Raw genomic sequence first — 20,519 nt, forward strand, 5'->3', positions numbered from 1 at the left:
TTTGATCTTCGACTCTCAGTCTGGTTAGCGGCTTGCTAAAAACTGAGTCATATTGGGACTTGAGTAGCTCACTCATTTCCTTGTTGTCATCTGTGTAGGACCCATCTTGTTTAAGTAGGGGCCCAATACTGGACGTTGTTCTCGATTTTGATTTGGCATAGGAGAAGAAATACTTTGGGTTTCTTTCGATTTCATTTATGGCTTTTAGTTCTTCCCGCGATTCCTGACTCCTAAAGGATTCTTTTAGCTTAAGTTCGATGCTTGCTATTTCTCTGACCAGTGTCTCCCTGCGCATTTCAGATATATTGACCTCTTTTAGCCGCTCTGTTATTCTTTTCCGTCGTCTGTAAAGGGAGCGCCTGTCTCTTTCTATTTTACATCTACTCCTCCTTTTTCTTAGAGGAATAAGCCTTGTGCATACATCGAGTGCCACCGAGTTAATCTGTTCTAGGCATAAGTTTGGGTCTGTGTTGCTTAGTATATCTTCCCAGCTTATATCGGTTAGGACTTGGTTTACTTGGTCCCACTTTATGTTTTTGTTATTGAAGTTGAATTTGGTGAATGCTCCCTCGTGACTAGTCTCATTTTGTCGGTCTGGGGCTCCACGCATACATGTCTGAACCTCAATTATGTTGTGATCTGAGTATATTGTTTTTGATATGGTGACATTTCTTATCAGATCATCATTGTTAGTGAAGATGAGGTCTAGTGTATTCTCCAGTCTAGTAGGCTCTATTATTTGCTGGTTTAAATTGAATTTTGTGCAGAGATTTAAAAGCTCGTGTGAGTGTGAGTTTTCATCAGAGCTGCCTCCTGGTGTTATTACTGCAACAATATTATTTGCTATATTCCTCCATTTTAGGTGCCTTAAGTTGAAATCCCCCAGGAGCAAGATGTTGGGTGCAGGAGCTGGAAGATTTTCCAGACAGTGGTCAATTTTTAACAGCTGTTCCTGGAATTGCTGGGATGTTGCATCCGGAGGCTTGTAGACTACCATAATGACTAGGTTTTGGTTCTCGACCTTTACTGCTAAAACTTCCACTACGTCATTTGAGGCATTAAGCAGTTCTGTGCAAACAAGTGACTCTGCAATGTACAGGCCAACCCCCCCCTTTTGCCTGTTCACTCTGTCACATCTGTATAGGTTGTAACCTGGGATCCATATTTCGTTGTCCAAGTGATCCTTTATGTGGGTCTCAGTGAAAGCCGCGAACATTGCCTTTGCCTCTGCAAGCAGTCCACGGATGAAAGGTATTTTGTTGTTTGTTGCTGGCTTTAGACCCTGTATATTTGCAAAGAAGAATGTTATCGGACTGGTGGTATTGTTGGTACTGGGGGGGGATTTTTTTTCCGGCATTAGTATCTGTATCTGTTGGTTTGGAGTGGAGGCCATCGACTGTGGTTCCACTCCAGGAATGACTGGATTTGGTGTACGATTTCTGCCATTTCCTGCCAGTTTTTTTTTCCTTCCTGGCACTAAAAAACCTCTCCCTCTTGAGTGGCTGTGGCTACCCAGGTTTTCCCATGGCCTGGATGTTTTGTATCTTTTTGTCCCCTTTAGATGGTATGCCTGGCAATTTAAGTTATAGCACAGTCTTTCCTGTACTGAAGAGGTACACATTTCAGGGTGAAAAAGCTTACAGGAAGGGAGTTTGCATTTTCCTGTTGTCATATGGGCATGACATTTTCTAGGGTGGTCATAGTTGCATGTCCCATCTGTTTTTCCAGATTTCCCATGCCAGCAGATACCAAGTGCATAGTATGTGCACAGGCTTGGTTTCCGTTTGCCTTGGGTTTCTGTGACTGTATTCCCTGTTGGTGTATGTTTCCCTGTCTTACTCCTATCCTCCCTAGCACCAACAATGGAGCTCCCACCAGTTGTTTTTGGTAATTTATCCTCACTATTGCTATTGGTGTCCTCTTGTTTGCTATTTCCTGCGGTATTTCTAGTTTGCAATATTGGTTTTATCTTATCTTTGACTACACTTGTTTCCCTACTATGGCTCCTGTCCTCTATGAGGTCATTTATATGTATTCCTTCCTGCGTATAATTCCCGACTACCTGGACAAAATCTCCAGCTTCACCATTACTGTCTCCCAGGACAGTATCTCCAGCTTCACCATTTCTGTCTCCCAGGACAGCACCTCCAGCTTCACCATTACTGTCTCCCAGGACAGCACTATCAGCCCCACATTTACTGACTACCAGGACATCACCTCCAGCCTTACAGTTTGTGACTACATGGCCAGTATCAAGGGCAGTACCATTCAGCCCAGACTTTTTATGTTCCCATCTGTTGTAGAAAGCTTCCAGGTTTTCTATGAAAGCAGCTTTGATGTTATCCTCTTTTAATACCCTTGTGATTTTAGTCCACAGATTTTCCTCATTTGGGCATACCCAAAAACACTTCTCTGTTTTAATACTGCTTGTAGCTAGTTCTGGGATATCTGCACAAGGAGCGTGACACCAATTTCCACAAAAATGACAATTTATCCATGTGGAAGCCCGTTTGTTTGACTGACCACAGACTACACACAGCTTCATAATGATTTGAATGGTTGATTTACTGCAATTCTACTAGCAACCTCTTGAATATTATATTAATAACCTTAAATGAAGCTCTAGCTATTTGTATTTCTGTTTCTAACTCTTTTTGTATATTGGACAGCTTACCGTCACGTTCCTGATTTTTAATGTTTGTGTTTATAAGGGCGCCTACAAACCCATCCGTTTACAGTCTGCTTTATTGTCCAACGAAACTGTTTGAAACCAGTCCCGGGTTCGGACCAGTCAAGGGTTCGGACCAGTCAAGGGTTCGGACCAGTCAAGGGTTCGGACCAGTCAAGGGTTCGGACCAGTCGATCTGCTCTGATCAGTGGGTCACTTATTTAAAATATAGTCTTAATGACCCTCGTGTAGTAGATAGTCTTAATGACCCTCGTATTGTAGATAGTCTTAATGACCCTCGTGTAGTAGATAGTCTTAATGACCCTCGTATTGTAGATAGTCTTAATGACCCTCGTATTGTAGATAGTCTTAATGACCCTCATGTAGTAGATAGTCTTAATGACCCTCGTGTAGTAGATAGTCTTCATGACCCTCGTGTAGTAGATAGTCTTCATGACCCTCGTGTAGTAGATAGTCTTAATGACCCTCGTGTAGTAGATAGTCTTAATGACCCTCGTATTGTAGATAGTCTTAATGACCCTCGTGTAGTAGATAGTCTTAATGACCCTCGTATTGTAGATAGTCTTAATGACCCTCGTGTAGTAGATAGTCTTCATGACCCTCGTGTAGTAGATAGTCTTAATGACCCTCGTGTAGTAGATACTCTTAATGACCCTCATATTGTAGATAGTCTTAATGACCCTCGTGTAGTAGATAGTCTTAATGACCCTCGTGTAGTAGATAGTCTTAATGACCCTCGTATTGTAGATAGTCTTAATGACCCTCGTGTAGTAGATAGTCTTAATGACCCTCGTATTGTAGATAGTCTTAATGACCCTCGTGTAGTAGATAGTCTTAATGACCCTCGTATTGTAGATAGTCTTAATGACCCTCGTGTAGTAGATAGTCTTAATGACCCTCGTGTAGTAGATAGTCTTAATGACCCTCGTGTAGTAGATAGTCTTAATGACCCTCGTGTAGTAGATAGTCTTAATGACCCTCGTATTGTAGATAGTCTTAATGACCCTCGTGTAGTAGATAGTCTTAATGACCCTCGTCTTAATGACCCTCGTGTAGTAGATAGTCTTAATGACCCTCGTGTAGTAGATAGTCTTAATGACCCTCGTGTAGTAGATAGTCTTAATGACCCTCGTGTAGTAGATAGTCTTAATGACCCTCGTGTAGTAGATAGTCTTAATGACCCTCGTATTGTAGATAGTCTTAATGACCCTCGTGTAGTAGATAGTCTTAATGACCCTCGTATTGTAGATAGTCTTAATGACCCTCGTGTAGTAGATAGTCTTAATGACCCTCGTGTAGTAGATAGTCTTCATGACCCTCGTGTAGTAGAGAGTCTTAATGACCCTCGTATTGTAGATAGTCTTAATGACCCTCGTGTAGTAGATAGTCTTAATGACCCTCGTGCAGTAGATAGTCTTAATGACCCTCGTGTAGTAGATAGTTTTAATGACCCTCGTATTGTAGATAGTCTTAATGACCCTCGTGTAGTAGATAGTCTTAATGACCCTCGTGTAGTAGATAGTCTTAATGACCCTCGTATTGTAGATAGTCTTAATGACCCTCGTGTAGTAGATAGTCTTAATGACCCTCGTGTAGTAGATAGTCTTCATGACCCTCGTGTAGTAGATAGTCTTAATGACCCTCGTATTGTAGATAGTCTTAATGACCCTCGTGTAGTAGATAGTCTTAATGACCCTCGTGCAGTAGATAGTCTTAATGACCCTCGTGTAGTAGATAGTTTTAATGACCCTCGTATTGTAGATAGTCTTAATGACCCTCGTGTAGTAGATAGTCTTAATGACCCTCGTGTAGTAGATAGTCTTAATGACCCTCGTATTGTAGATAGTCTTAATGACCCTCGTGTAGATAGTCTTAATGACCCTCGTGTAGTAGATAGTCTTAATGACCCTCGTATTGTAGATAGTCTTAATGACCCTCGTGTAGTAGATAGTCTTAATGACCCTCGTGTAGTAGATAGTCTTAATGACCCTCGTGTAGTAGATAGTCTTAATGACCCTCGTATTGTAGATAGTCTTAATGACCCTCGTGTAGTAGATAGTCTTAATGACCCTCGTGTAGTAGATAGTCTTAATGACCCTCGTGTAGTAGATAGTCTTAATGACCCTCGTATTGTAGATAGTCTTAATGACCCTCGTGTAGTAGATAGTCTTAATGACCCTCGTATTGTAGATAGTCTTAATGACCCTCGTGTAGTAGATAGTCTTAATGACCCTCGTGTAGTAGATAGTCTTCATGACCCTCGTGTAGTAGATAGTCTTAATGACCCTCGTATTGTAGATAGTCTTAATGACCCTCGTGTAATAGATAGTCTTAATGACCCTCGTGTAGTAGATAGTCTTAATGACCCTCGTATTGTAGATAGTCTTAATGACCCTCGTGTAGTAGATAGTCTTAATGACCCTCGTGTAGTAGATAGTCTTAATGACCCTCGTGTAGTAGATAGTCTTAATGACCCTCGTATTGTAGATAGTCTTAATGACCCTCGTGTAGTAGATAGTCTTAATGACCCTCGTGTAGTAGATAGTCTTAATGACCCTCGTATTGTAGATAGTCTTAATGACTCTCGTGTAGTAGATAGTCTTAATGACCCTCGTGTAGTAGATAGTCTTCATGACCCTCGTGTAGTAGATAGTCTTAATGACCCTCGTATTGTAGATAGTCTTAATGACCCTCGTGTAGTAGATACTCTTAATGACCCTCATATTGAAGATAGTCTTAATGACCCTCGTGTAGTAGATAGTCTTAATGACCCTCGTGTAGTAGATAGTCTTAATGACCCTCGTGTAGTAGATAGTCTTAATGACCCTCGTATTGTAGATAGTCTTAATGACCCTCGTGTAGTAGATAGTCTTAATGACCCTCGTGTAGTAGATAGTCTTAATGACCCTCGTGTAGTAGATAGTCTTAATGACCCTCGTGTAGTAGATAGCCTTAATGACCCTCGTGTAGTAGATAGTCTTCATGACCCTCGTGTAGTAGATAGTCTTCATGACCCTCGTGTAGTAGATAGTCTTAATGACCCTCGTGTAGTAGATAGTCTTAATGACCCTCGTGTAGTAGATAGTCTTAATGACCCTCGTGTTGTAGATAGTCTTAATGACCCTCGTGTAGTAGATAGTCTTAATGACCCTCGTGTAGAAGATAGTCTTAATGACCCTCGTGTATTAGATAGTCTTAATGACCCTCGTGTAGTAGATAGTCTTAATGACCCTCGTATTGTAGATAGTCTTAATGACCCTCGTGTAGTAGTCTTAATGACCCTCGTGTAGTAGATAGCCTTAATGACCCTCGTGTAGTAGATAGTCTTAATGACCCTCGTGTTGTAGATAGTCTTAATGACCCTCGTGTAGTAGATAGTCTTAATGACCCTCGTGTAGTAGATAGTCTTAATGACCCTCGTGTAGTAGATAGTCTTAATGACCCTCGTGTAGTAGATAGTCTTAATGACCCTCGTATTGTAGATAGTCTTAATGACCCTCGTGTAGTAGTCTTAATGACCCTCGTGTAGTAGATAGCCTTAATGACCCTCGTGTAGTAGATAGTCTTAATGACCCTGGTATTGTATATAGTCTTAATGACCCTCGTGTAGTAGATAGTCTTAATGACCCTCGTGTAGTAGATAGTCTTCATGACCCTCGTGTAGTAGATAGTCTTAATGACCCTCGTGTAGTAGTCTTAATGACCCTCGTGTAGTAGATAGTCTTAATGACCCTCGTGTAGTAGATAGTCTTAATGACCCTCGTGTAGTAGATAGTCTTAATGACCATCGTGTAGTAGATAGTCTTAATGACCCTCGTGTAGTAGATAGTCTTAATGACCCTCGTGTAGTAGATAGTCTTAATGACCCTCGTGTAGTAGATAGTCTTAATGACCCTCGTGTAGTAGATAGTCTTAATGACCCTCGTGTAGTAGATAGTCTTAATGACCCTCGTGTAGTAGATAGTCTTAATGACCCTCGTGTAGTAGATAGTCTTAATGACCCTCGTGTAGTAGATAGTCTTAATGACCCTCGTGTAGTAGATAGTCTTAATGACTCTCGTGTAGTAGATAGTCTTAATGACCCTCGTGTAGTAGATAGTCTTAATGACCCTCGTGTAGTAGATAGTCTTAATGACCCTCGTGTAGTAGATAGTCTTAATGACCCTCGTGTAGTAGATAGTCTTAATGACCCTCGTGTAGTAGATAGTCTTAATGACCCTCGTGTAGTAGATAGTCTTAATGACCCTCGTGTAGTAGATAGTCTTAATGACCCTCGTGTAGTTTATAGTCTTAATGACCTTAATGATCGTGTAGTAGATAGTCTTAATGACCCTCGTGTAGTAGATAGTCTTAATGACCCTCGTGTAGTAGATAGTCTTAATGACCCTCGTGTAGTAGATAGTCTTAATGACCCTCGTGTAGTAGATAGTCTTAATGACCCTCGTGTAGTAGATAGTCTTAATGACCCTCGTGTAGTAGATAGTCTTAATGACCCTCGTGTAGTAGATAGTCTTAATGACCCTCGTGTAGTAGATAGTCTTAATGACCCTCGTGTAGTAGATAGTCTTAATGACCCTCGTGTAGTAGATAGTCTTAATGACCCTCGTGTAGTAGATAGTCTTAATGACCCTCGTGTAGTAGATAGTCTTAATGACCCTCGTGTAGTAGATAGTCTTAATGACCCTCGTGTAGTAGATAGTCTTAATGACCCTCGTGTAGTAGATAGTCTTAATGACTCTCGTGTAGTAGATAGTCTTAATGACCCTCGTGTAGTAGATAGTCTTAATGACCCTCGTGTAGTAGATAGTCTTAATGACCCTCGTGTAGTAGATAGTCTTAATGACCCTCGTGTAGTAGATAGTCTTAATGACCCTCGTATTGTAGATAGTCTTAATGACCCTCGTATTGTAGATAGTCTTTTTAGTATGATAATATTATAACCTTTATATTATAATAATAAGGTAAAAGGACCCCAATGGAAATATGTCAGTGTGTCTGACTTTTTTGTGTTATCCCAGGTTCTCTACACATATGTTGTGTTATCCCAGGTTCTCTACACATATGTTGTGTTATCCCAGGTTCTCTACACATATGTTGTGTTATCCCAGGTTCTCTACACATATGTTGTGTTATCCCAGGTTCTCTACACATATGTTGTGTTATCCCAGGTTCTCTACACATATGTTGTGTTATCCCAGGTTCTCTACACATATGTTGTGTTATCCCAGGTTCTCTACACATATGTTGTGTTATCCCAGGTTGTCTACATATATGTTGTGTTATCCCAGGTTGTCTACATATATGTTGTGTTATCCCAGGTTCTCTACACATATGTTGGGTTATCCCAGGTTGTCTACATATATGTTGTGTTATCCCAGGTTCTCTACACATATGTTGTGTTATCCCAGGTTCTCTACATATATGTTGTGTTATCCCAGGTTGTCTACATATATGTTGTGTTATCCCAGGTTGTCTACATATATGTTGTGTTATCCCAGGTTGTCTACATATATGTTGTGTTATCCCAGGTTGTCTACATATATGTTGTGTTATCCCAGGTTCTCTACATATATGTTGTGTTATCCCAGGTTGTCTACATATATGTTGTGTTATCCCAGGTTCTCTACATATATGTTGTGTTATCCCAGGTTCTCTACACATATGTTGTGTTATCCCAGGTTCTCTACACATATGTTGTGTTATCCCAGGTTCTCTACACATATGTTGTGTTATCCCAGGTTCTCTCCACATATGTTGGGTTATCCCAGGTTCTCTACACATATGTTGTGTTATCCCAGGTTCTCTACACATATGTTGTGTTATCCCAGGTTCTCTCCACATATGTTGTGTTATCCCAGGTTCTCTCCACATATGTTGGGTTATCCCAGGTTCTCTCCACATATGTTGTGTTATCCCAGGTTCTCTCCACATATGTTGTGTTATCCCAGGTTCTCTACACATATGTTGTGTTATCCCAGGTTCTCTCCACATATGTTGTGTTATCCCAGGTTCTCTACACATATGTTGTGTTATCCCAGGTTCTCTACACATATGTTGTGTTATCCCAGGTTCTCTACACATATGTTGTGTTATCTGAATAAACTTAATTAATTATTTTTACCTGCAATGATCCAGCTGCCATCACCAACGCAGCAACAATCACCCCTGGCGCCACTAATAACACAGCAACAGTCACCCCTGGCGCCAGTAACAACACAGCAACAGTCACCCCTGGCGCCAGTAACAACACAGCAACAATCACCCCTGTCTCCACTAATAACACAGCAACAGTCACCCCTGGCGCCAGTAACAACACAGCAACAGTGATGGTGTTGGTGGTTGTTGTGGTGTTGATGGTGACACTGGCAGTCACCGCAGTCTACATATGTCATCTCAAGAAGAAGTCATCTCAAAGTAAGTAACTCCGTCTTCAACAGTTACTTTACTAACAAATATCTAGAATATTCAAGTTTGATATTATATTTCTACTCTCTCATGTGCGTGCCTTGTTAGTCTATATAAGGTTTGTCAGGAAACTAGACCGAGTGTTTCCTGACTCTGGTCTTAGTCACATCACGACTAAGACCTGTGTCTTAGTCATCATGTGAGTAAGAGGCGGGGAGGACAGGGCAGCCTTCCGCTGGCTCTCTTGTCCACCCCTTTAAAAATTATAATTATAACCATTTGTATCTACTAGATAGATTGGTGTCGTCCACGCTTCCTTATATCATGTTAATAATGCTGACAATGTTTGAAAACCATGGCTGTCAGCCATCACTATGTGGCTGAGTCAGCAATTACAATGTGGCTAAGTCAGCAGTCACTATGTAGCTGTGTCAGTCATCACAATGTGGCTGTGTCAACCATTGCTATGTGGCTGTTTCAGTCATCACTATGTGGCTGTGTCAGCCATCAGTATGTGGCTGTGTCAGTCATCACTATGTGGCTGTGTCAGTCATCACTATGTGGCTGTGTCAGCCATCACTATGTGGCTGTGTCAGCCATCACTATGTGGCTGAGTCAGCCATCACTATGTGGCTGTGTCAGTCATCACTATGTGGCTGAGTCAGCTATCACTATGTGGCTGAGTCAGCCATCACTATGTGGCTGTGTCAGTCATCACTATGTGGCTGAGTCAGCCATCACTATGTGGCTGAGTCAGCCATCACTATGTGGCTGTTTCAGTCATCACTATGTGGCTGTGTCAGCCATCACTATGTGGCTGTGTCAGTCATCACTATGTGGCTGTGTCAGTCATCACTATGTTGCTGAGTCAGCTATCACTATGTGGCTGAGTCAGCCATCACTATGTGGCTGAGTCAGCCATCACTATGTGGCTGTGTCAGTCATCACTATGTGGCTGAGTCAGCCATCACTATGTGGCTGTGTCAGTCATCACTATGTTGCTGTGTCAGTCATCACTATGTGGCTGTGTCAGCCATCACTATGTGGCTGTCTCAGTTATCACTATGTTGCTGAGTCAGCCATCACTATGTGGCTGAGTCAGCCATCACTATGTGGCTGAGTCAGTCATCACTATGTGGCTGTGTCAGTCATCACTATATTGCTGAGTCAGCCATCACTATGTGGCTGAGTCAGCCATCATTATGTGGCTGAGTCAGTCATACCTATGTGGCTGTGTCAGTCATCACTATGTTGCTGAGTCAGCCATCACTATGTGGCTGTGTCAGTCATCACTATGTTGCTGAGTCAGCAATTACTATGTGGCTAAGTCAGCAGTCACTATGTAGCTGTGTCAGTCATCACAATGTGGCTGTGTCAGCCATTACTATGTGGCTGTTCAGTCATCACTATGTGGCTGTGTCAGCCATCACTATGTGGCTGTGTCAGTCATCACTATGTGGCTGTGTCAGTCATCACTATGTAACTGAGTCAGCTATCACTATGTGGCTGAGTCAGCCATCACTATGTGGCTGAGTCAGCCATCACTATGTGGCTGTGTCAGCCATCACTATGTGGCTGAGTCAGCCATCACTATGTGGCTGTGTCAGTCATCACTATGTGGCTGAGTCAGCTATCACTATGTGGCTGAGTCAGCCATCACTATGTGGCTGTGTCAGTCATCACTATGTGGCTGAGTCAGCCATCACTATGTGGCTGAGTCAGCCATCACTATGTGGCTGTGTCAGTCATCACTATGTGGCTGAGTCAGCCATCACTATGTGGCTGAGTCAGCCATCACTATGTGGCTGAGTCAGCCATCACTATGTGGCTGAGTCAGCCATCACTATGTGGCTGAGTCAGCCATCACTATGTGGCTGAGTCAGCCATCACTATGTTGCTGAGTCAGCCATCAGTATGTGGCTGAGTCCGCCATCACTATGTGGCTGAGTCAGCCATCACTATGTGACTGAGTCAGCCATCACTATGTGGCTGAGTCAGCCATCACTGTGTGGCTGAGTCAGCCATCACTATGTGGCTGAGTCAGCCATGACTATGTGGCTGAGTCAGCCATCACTATGTGGCTGTGTCAGTCATCACTATATTGCTGAGTCAGCCATCACTATGTGGCTGAGTCAGCCATCACTATGTGGCTGTGTCAGTCATCACTATGTTGCTGAGTCAGCAATTAGTATGTGGCTAAGTCAGCAGTCACTATGTAGCTGTGTCAGTCATCACAATGTGGCTGTGTCAGCCATCACTATGTGGCTGAGTCAGCCATCACTATGTGGCTGAGTCAGCCATCACTATGTGGCTGAGTCAGCCATCACTATGTGGCTGAGTCAGCCATCACTATGTGGCTGAGTCAGCCATCACTATGTGGCTGAGTCAGCCATCACTATGTGGCTGAGTCAGCCATCACTATGTGGCTGTGTCAGCCATCACTATGTGGCTGAGTCAGCCATCACTATTTGGCTGTGTCAGTCATCACTATGTGGCTGAGTCAGCTATCACTATGTTTCTGAGTCAGCCATCACTATGTGGCTGTGTCAGTCATCACTATGTGGCTGTGTCAGCCATCACTATGTGGCTGTGTCAGTCATCACTATGTGGCTGTGTCAGTCATCACTATGTTGCTGAGTCAGCCATCACTATGTGGCTGAGTCAGCCATCGCTATGTGGCTGAGTCAGCCATCACTATGTGGCTGTGTCAGTCATCACTATGTGGCTGAGTCAGCCATCACTATGTGGCTGTGTCAGTCATCACTATGTTGCTATGTCAGTCATCACTATGTGGCTGTGTCAGCCATCACTATGTGGCTGAGTCAGTCATCACTATGTGGCTGTATCAGTTATCACTATGTTGCTGAGTCAGCCATCACTATGTGGCTGAGTCAGCCATCACTATGTGGCAGAGTCAGCCATCACTATGTGGCTGTGTCAGTCATCACTATGTGGCTGTGTCAGTCATCACTATATTGCTGAGTCAGCCATCACTATGTGGCTGAGTCAGCCATCACTATGTGGCTGAGTCAGCCATAACTATGTGGCTGTGTCAGTCATCACTATGTTGCTGAGTCAGCCATCACTATGTGGCTGTGTCAGTCATCACTATGTTGCTGAGTCAGCCATCACTATGTGGCTGTGTCAGTCATCACTATGTTGCTGAGTCAGCCATCACTATGTGGCTGTGTCAGTCATCACTATGTGGCTGTGTCAGCCATCACTATGTGGCTGAGTCAGCCATCACTATGTGGCTGTGTCAGTCATCACTATGTTGCTGAGTCAGCCATCACTATGTGGCTGAGTCAGCCATCATTATGTGGCTGAGTCAGCCATCACTATGTGGCTGAGTCAGTCATCACTATGTGGCTGAGTCAGCCATCACTATGTGGCTGTGTCGGCCATCACTATGTGGCTGAGTCAGCCATCACTATGTGGCTGTGTCAGCCATCACTATGTGGCTGAGTCAGCCATCACTATGTGGCTGAGTCAGCCATCACTATGTGGCTGAGTCAGCCATCACTATGTGGCTGAGTCAGCCATCACTATGTGGCTGAGTCAGCCATCACTATGTGGCTGAGTCAGCCATGACTATGTGGCTGAGTCAGCCATCACTATGTGGCTGAGTCAGCCATCACTATGTGGCTGAGTCAGTCATCACTATGTTGCTGAGTCAGCTATCACTATGTGGCTGAGTCAGCCATCACTATGTGGCTGAGTCGGCCATCACTATGTGGCTGAGTCAGCCATCACTATGTGGCTGTGTCAGTCATCACTATGTGGCTGAGTCAGCCATCACTATGTGGCTGAGTCAGCCATCACTATGTGGCTGTGTCAGTCATCACTATGTGGCTGTTTCAGTCATCACTATGTTGCTGTGTCAGTCATCACTATGTGGGTGTGTCAGCCATCACTATGTGGCTGAGTCAGCCATCACTATGTGGCTGTATCAGTCACCACTATGTTGCTGAGTCAGCCATCACTATGTGGCTGAGTCAGCCATCACTATGTGGCTGAGTCAGCCATCACTATGTGGCTGTGTCAGTCATCACTATGTGGCTGTGTCAGTCATCACTATGTTGCTGAGTAAGCCATCACTATGTGGCTGAGTCAGCCATCATTATGTGGCTGAGTCAGCCATCACTATGTGGCTGAGTCAGCCATCACTATGTGGCTGTGTCAGTCATCACTATGTGGCTGTGTCAGTCATCACTATGTGGCTGAGTCAGTCATCACTATGTGGTTGAGTCAGCCATCACTATGTTGCTGAGTCAGTCATCACTATGTGGCTGAGTCAGCCATCACTATGTGACTAAGTCAGCCATCACTATGTGGCTGTGTCAGTCATCACTATGTGGCTGAGTCAGCCATCACTATGTTGCTGAGTCAGCCATCACTATGTGACTAAGTCAGCCATCACTATGTGGCTGTGTCAGTCATCACTATGTGGCTGAGTCAGCCATCACTATATGGCTGAGTCAGCCATCACTATGTGGCTGAGTCAGCCATCACTATGTGGCTGAGTCAGCCATCACTATGTGGCTGAGTCAGCCATCACTATGTGGCTGAGTCAGCCATCACTATGTGGCTGAGTCAGCCATCACTATGTGGCTGAGTCAGCCATCACTATGTGGCTGAGTCAGCCATCACTATGTGGCTGAGTCAGCCATCACTATGTGGCTGAGTCAGCCATCACTATGTGGCTGAGTCAGCCATCACTATGTGGCTGAGTCAGCCATCACTATGTGGCTGAGTCAGCCATCACTATGTGACTGAGTCAGTCATCACTATGTGGCTGAGTCAGCCATCACTATGTGGCTGAGTCAGCCATCACTATGTGGCTGAGTCAGCCATCACTATGTGGCTGAGTCAGCCATCACTATGTGGCTGAGTCAGCCATCACTATGTGGCTGAGTCAGCCATCACTATGTGGCTGAGTCAGCCATCACTATGTGGCTGAGTCAGCCATCACTATGTGGCTGAGTCTGGAAAAGACAGATCCTCAGATTCTGATGTGTTTCACTTTAATCAGTCTTAATAATTATATTAACAATTCTAATTTCTTTATTTACTGCCAGTACATGATACAACTTATACAGACCATAGCTGACACCTATGACATACTACTATATAGAAAGTCCCTTGGTATGTACAGCATTTCCAGCAAATTAGGTCAGTTTTGTTCCAGGATGCGACCCACACCAGTCCACTAACACCCAGGATGTGACCCACACCAGTCCAGTAACACCCAGGATGCGACCCATGTCTTGTGGGTTCGATAACGTAGATGGGGGTAAGAACACTCTCGTAGGCTGGTTAGTACGTACAATTGTATCATACCGGAAAGTATGGGAAGCACCAGGCCGCCCTGCCCTTTCTGCTCTCTATCTCAGACTGCCCCACCAGTCCTTAGGGGGTGAGCGGTGTTTAAAAACATGCTATGGTCAGCAGCAACATGAATAGCAGTCAATGATTTACACAGACGGTCCAATTATGTGAGCCAAAACAGTACTAGGACCCTGTACAAGGGTGAAAAAAACCCACAGGTAGATGAGGTGGGGAGTGGGTGGCAGGTGGGTGATGGGAGCGTGACTTAACTAGCTGGCGCTCACTGGCGCACAGTCTCACCACTCACAAGAAAACACCAGGTGGCTTAACTAAGCCACAATATGCCACAGGGATGGTGAAAACCACTCTTACCAGCATCTATCTGGGAGCACAAAGCGATATAGGAGACAATACTTCAGAGGAACTTGCGTGGCTTACTTCTCTCTCTCAGCTGGGTTAGGATGCTGGCTTGTCATGCTTGCTTAACCCACGACAATGGCTGACTGGAAGACGTGTAACGATGCACACAACATAAAGGAGCAGGTGGATGACAGGAGACAGGCTGGATGATAGGCTGAGGCAGGCTGACTAAGTAAGTAAGTAAGTAAGTAAGTTTATTCAGGTATACACAAATACAGTTACATAGAATTATCATACATAGCAGCATATGTGTAGAGAACCTGGGATAACCCAAAAAAGTCAGACAGAGTGACTTATTTCCACTGGGGTCTCACTCCCACACTCTGGCTTACTGACTGGCTTAATTGCAAAATCCGGGTCAACCCCTCGGAGATTGAAGCAATTAGCACACGAACTAAGCCAGGAAGCTTGAAAGACGGCTGCAACAGGCTTGCAGGTTGGAGTGACACAGGGTGGTAAGGGGCTAGCTGGAGGTGGCAGAGACGGTTCACCTCTGACCTGCCGGCACCCCACAAACAGTCTTCTAACGTCGGAAATACCCGTAAATCCAAGCCCACGCCGCTGTCACCAATTTATCATGTGGGTTCGATAACGATAACGTAGATGGGGGTAAGAACACTCACGTAGGCTGGTTAGTACATATAATTATAACGGAAAGTATGGGAAGCACCATCAGCCGCCCTGCCTCTCTCTGCTCTCTATCTCAGACTGACCCACCAGTGCTTAGGGGGTGAGCGGTGTTCAAAAACATGCTTTGGTCAGCAGCAACATGAATAGCAGTCAATGATTTACACAGTTACCAGTAACCAGTTACCAGTCATACTACTTGTTACACCTGGGCCATGTTTATGGGCCTGTTTTGGCCCCTTTCCGTAACAATATGTCGAATCCAGCTCTCGTCTAGTTGTCCTTAGACACACGTCAATTTAATATGGGGATTTTCATTAGAAGACTGATCCGACTAAATAAAATGGGATATTCATTATATAAGAATCCATATAAAACTTAGTATATGATACAAAGTTCTCTCTCTCTCTCTTGGAGTGTTATACATAAAAGTACACGTTGTCTGGGACTAAGTGATCTTCTAGAGCGAGGGAATGTATTAAAGGCAGAGTGCCTGAATGTGCTCAGAAGAGTATGAACAAACTGAGAGTGTGTGGAAACCTACTCAGAGCAAGGGCTGTGAACCTACTCTGAGCAAGGGCTGAGAACCTACTCTGAGCAAGGGCTGAGAACCTACTCAGAGCAAGGGCTGAGAACCTACTCTGAGCAAGGGCTGAGAACCTACTCAGAGCAAGGGCTGAGAACCTACTCAGAGCAAGGGCTGAGAACCTACTCAGAGCAAGGGCTGTGAACCTACTCAGAGCAAGGGCTGAGAACCTACTCAGAGCAAGGGCTGAGAACCTACTCAGAGCAAGGGCTGAGAACCTACTCAGAGCAAGGGCTGAGAACCTACTCAGAGCAAGGGCTGAGAACCTACTCAGAGCAAGGGCTGAGAACCTACTCAGAGCAAGGGCTGAGAACCTACTCAGAGCAAGGGCTGAGAACCTACTCAGAGCAAGGGCTGAGAACCTACTCAGAGCAAGGGCTGAGAACCTACTCAGAGCAAGGGCTGAGAACCTACTCTGAGCAAGGGCTGAGAATCTACTCAGAGCAAGGGCTGTGAACCTACTCAGAGCAAGGGCTGAGAACCTACTCAGAGCAAGGGCTGAGAACCTACTCAGAGCAAGGGCTGAGAACCTACTCTGAGCAAGGGCTGAGAACCTACTCTGAGCAAGGGCTGAGAACCTACTCAGAGCAAGGGCTGAGAACCTACTCTGAGCAAGGGCTGAGAACCTACTCAGAGCAAGGGCTGAGAACCTACTCTGAGCAAGGGCTGAGAACCTACTCTGAGCAACGGCTGAGAACCTACTCAGAGCAAGGGCTGAGAACCTACTCAGAGCAAGGGCTGAGAACCTACTCAGAGCAAGGGCTGAGAACCTACTCAGAGCAAGGGCTGTGAACCTACTCAGAGCAAGGGCTGTGAACCTACTCAGAGCAAGGGCTGAGAACCTACTCAGAGCAAGGGCTGAGAACCTACTCAGAGCAAGGGCTGTGAACCTACTCAGAGCAAGGGCTGAGAACCTACTCAGAGCAAGGGCTGAGAACCTACTCTGAGCAAGGGCTGAGAACCTACTCAGAGCAAGGGCTGAGAACCTACTCTGAGCAAGGGCTGAGAACCTACTCAGAGCAAGGGCTGAGAACCTACTCAGAGCAAGGGCTGAGAACCTACTCAGAGCAAGGGCTGAGAACCTACTCAGAGCAAGGGCTGTGAACCTACTCAGAGCAAGGGCTGTGAACCTACTCAGAGCAAGGGCTGAGAACCTACTCAGAGCAAGGGCTGAGAACCTACTCAGAGCAAGGGCTGAGAACCTACTCAGAGCAAGGGCTGTGAACCTACTCAGAGCAAGGGCTGTGAACCTACTCAGAGCAAGGGCTGAGAACCTACTCAGAGCAAGGGCTGAGAACCTACTCAGAGCAAGGGCTGAGAACCTACTCAGAGCAAGGGCTGTGAACCTACTCAGAGCAAGGGCTGAGAACCTACTCAGAGCAAGGGCTGAGAACCTACTCTGAGCAAGGGCTGAGAACCTACTCAGAGCAAGGGCTGAGAACCTACTCAGAGCAAGGGCTGAGAACCTACTCAGAGCAAGGGCTGAGAACCTACTCGGAGCAAGGGCTGAGAACCTACTCAGAGCAAGGGCTGTGAACCTACTCAGAGCAAGGGCTGTGAACCTACTCAGAGCAAGGGCTGTGAACCTACTCAGAGCAAGGGCTGAGAACCTACTCAGAGCAAGGGCTGAGAACCTACTCAGAGCAAGGGCTGAGAACCTACTCAGAGCAAGGGCTGAGAACCTACTCTGAGCAAGGGTGGTGAACCTACTCTGAGCAGGTGCTGTGAACCTACTGCCGGTACCACTGAGTGGTAAGCCGACGTCACGTTGGTCAAGTGACTGAGGGAGACTTAAGTACCTGAAGTGCTAACCGGCACTTACACTAGTGGGTTCCCACTACATGACAATATTAACAACTGCTAATAAATCATAATATAATACAATATTAACATTAGCATATTCTGTTATAAAATATAACTGGTATGGCCATACTCGTAACACTACTGGTAACTGGTTACTGGTAACTGGTACCACTGACACCCACACCAGTCCACTAACACCCAGAATGCGACCCACACCAGTCCTTTAACACCCAGGATGCGACCCACACCAGTCTACTAACACCCAGAATGCGACCCACACCAGTCCTTTAACACCCAGGATGCGACCCACACCAGTCTACTAACACCCAGGATGCGACCCACACCAATCCACTAACACCCAGCTAAGTACAGAACAAAATACACACAACCGAGGATGAAGACACTGCTAAGTACACTAGATACCTCAAAGGCGGTGGGACCTGGCAACATCTCTCGTGAGTCCTAAGAGAGGGACCAGAGATGCTGTGAGCACCACTAACAACAATCTTCAACACATCCACTGAAATTGGGCAACTACCTGGGGTGTAGAAGACAGCAAATATAGTCCCAATTTTTAAGGTGATAGACATGAGGCATTAAACTACAGTCCAGTAAGACTGCAGTGTATAGTATGCAAAGTCATGGAGAAGATTATCAGGAGGAGAGTGGTGGAGCACCTAAAAGGGAATAAGCTTATCAACGACAATCAGCACAGTTTCACGGACGGGAAATCTTGAGTCACAAAACTACTGGAGTTTTATGATAAGGTAATGGAAGTAAGACAGGAGAGAGAGGAGTGAGCTGATTGCTTTTTCTTGGAGTTCAAGATGGCTTTCAACACAGCTCTACACAAGGCACTGCAATAGATCAGAGAATACTTGACAGGGAGGCAACAACGAGTCATGGTAAGTGAGGAGGCTTCTGTGTGGGCGCCTGTGACTAGCGGGGTTCCACAGGCGTCATTCCTAGGACCATTACTATTTCTATTATATGTGAATGACATGCTGGAAGGGATAAACTCAGAAGTGTCCCTGTTTGCAGATGACGTGAAGTTAATGAGGAGAATTAAATCGGATGAGCATCACACAGGATTACAATGGGACCTGGACAAGCTGCAAGGCTGGTCCAGCAACTGGCTCCTTGAGTTTAACTTCACCAGATGCAAAGTCGTGAAGATCGGGGAAGGGCAAAGAAGACCACAGACAGAGTACAGACAAGGGGGCCAAAGACTGCAAACCTCACTCAAGGAAAAGGATCTTGGGGTGAGTATAATACCGAGCACATCTCCTGAGGTGCACATCAACCAGCATATGGGCGCCTGACAAACCTGAGAATACCATTCCAATACCACAGTGAAGAATCGTTCAAGGCTCTCTACACCGTGCATGTCAGACCCATATTGGATTATGCAGCACCAGCCTGTAACCCACACCTGGTCAAACACCTCAATAAATTAGAGAAAGTACAAAGGTTTGCAGCAAAACTAGTAACGGAGCTAAAGGAAATGTCCAACGAAGAAAGGTTAAGGGAAATCGACTTGACGACACTGGAGGACAGGAGAGATAGGGAGGATACAATAACGACATAAAATACCGTGAGGAATTGGCAAGGTGGACAAAAACAGGATATTCCAGAAATGGGACACAACAACAACAAAACAAATGGAAACTGATAACTGAGATGAGCCAGAGGGATGTTAGGAAGTATTTCATCAGCTATATAGTTGTCAGGAATTGGAATAGTCTGGAAAGTGATGTATTGGAGGCAGTACCCATACATAGTTTTAAAATGAGGTATGATAAAGCTTATAGAGAAGGGAGAGAGAGAACCTAGTAGCGACCAGTGAAGAATCTAGGCTAGGAGCTTTGAATCGACACCTGCAACCACAATTAGGTGAGTACAATATGTTGACTATACACACACACATACTCTTCAGTTCAAATATTGCTTTTGTCTGACATAACTGTATCATCTTTCAGGAGATTCTCCGTTATCAGCAGAAACAGCGCCAGTGTCGACTGTAGTTCTGGAAGAACACATATACGACGAGTGGATCTATGGGCAGCTTTCAGCTCATTCTCCTACCTACATCACAGTGTACAATTCATACGATGACACAATGAACACGACAGAACAAGAGCGACCGAACAACTGGATTTGTCGCTATATTTAAGATGGCCTCTCCCACGACACTGACAACACGACAGCACAGCAGATGCAGCCCTCCGGCCGTAGTTCCAACCACGACACTGACAACACGACAGCACAGCAGATGCAGCCCTCTGGACGTAGTTCCAACAACGACATTGAGAACACGACAGCACAGCAGATGCAGCCCTCTGGACGTAGTTCCAACCACGACACTGACAACACGACAGCACAGCAGATGCAGCCCTCTGGACGTAGTTCCAACAACGACACTGACAACACGACAGCACAGCAGATGCAGCCCTCTGGACGTAGTTCCAACCACGACACTGACAACACGACAGCACAGCAGATGCAGCCCTCTGGACGTAGTTCCAACAACGATATTGAGAACACGACAGCACAGCAGATGCAGCCCTCTGGACGTAGTTCCAACCACGACACTGACAACACGACAGCACAGCAGATGCAGCCCTCTGGACGTAGTTCCAACCACGACACTGACAACACGAC

The 20,519-nt window shown here is 45.2% G+C and overlaps 1 protein-coding gene across 1 annotated transcript in view; it reads left to right on the plus strand.

The window, feature by feature from the left end:
* The window catches only part of LOC138850966 (uncharacterized), a 48,365-nt gene extending 28,334 nt beyond the window's left edge, over positions 1-20,031 (plus strand). The window contains exons 4-5 of the mRNA XM_070080959.1: positions 8,825-9,103; positions 19,838-20,031. Coding sequence (XP_069937060.1) covers positions 8,825-9,103; positions 19,838-20,031 — 473 coding nt within the window. The remainder of the gene's footprint in view (positions 1-8,824; positions 9,104-19,837) is intronic.
* Positions 20,032-20,519: the final 488 nt, after the last annotated feature.

Source organism: Cherax quadricarinatus, unplaced genomic scaffold (genome assembly GCF_038502225.1).
Source record: "Cherax quadricarinatus isolate ZL_2023a unplaced genomic scaffold, ASM3850222v1 Contig1350, whole genome shotgun sequence".
In the NCBI taxonomy this organism is placed as follows: Eukaryota; Metazoa; Arthropoda; class Malacostraca; order Decapoda; family Parastacidae; genus Cherax; species Cherax quadricarinatus.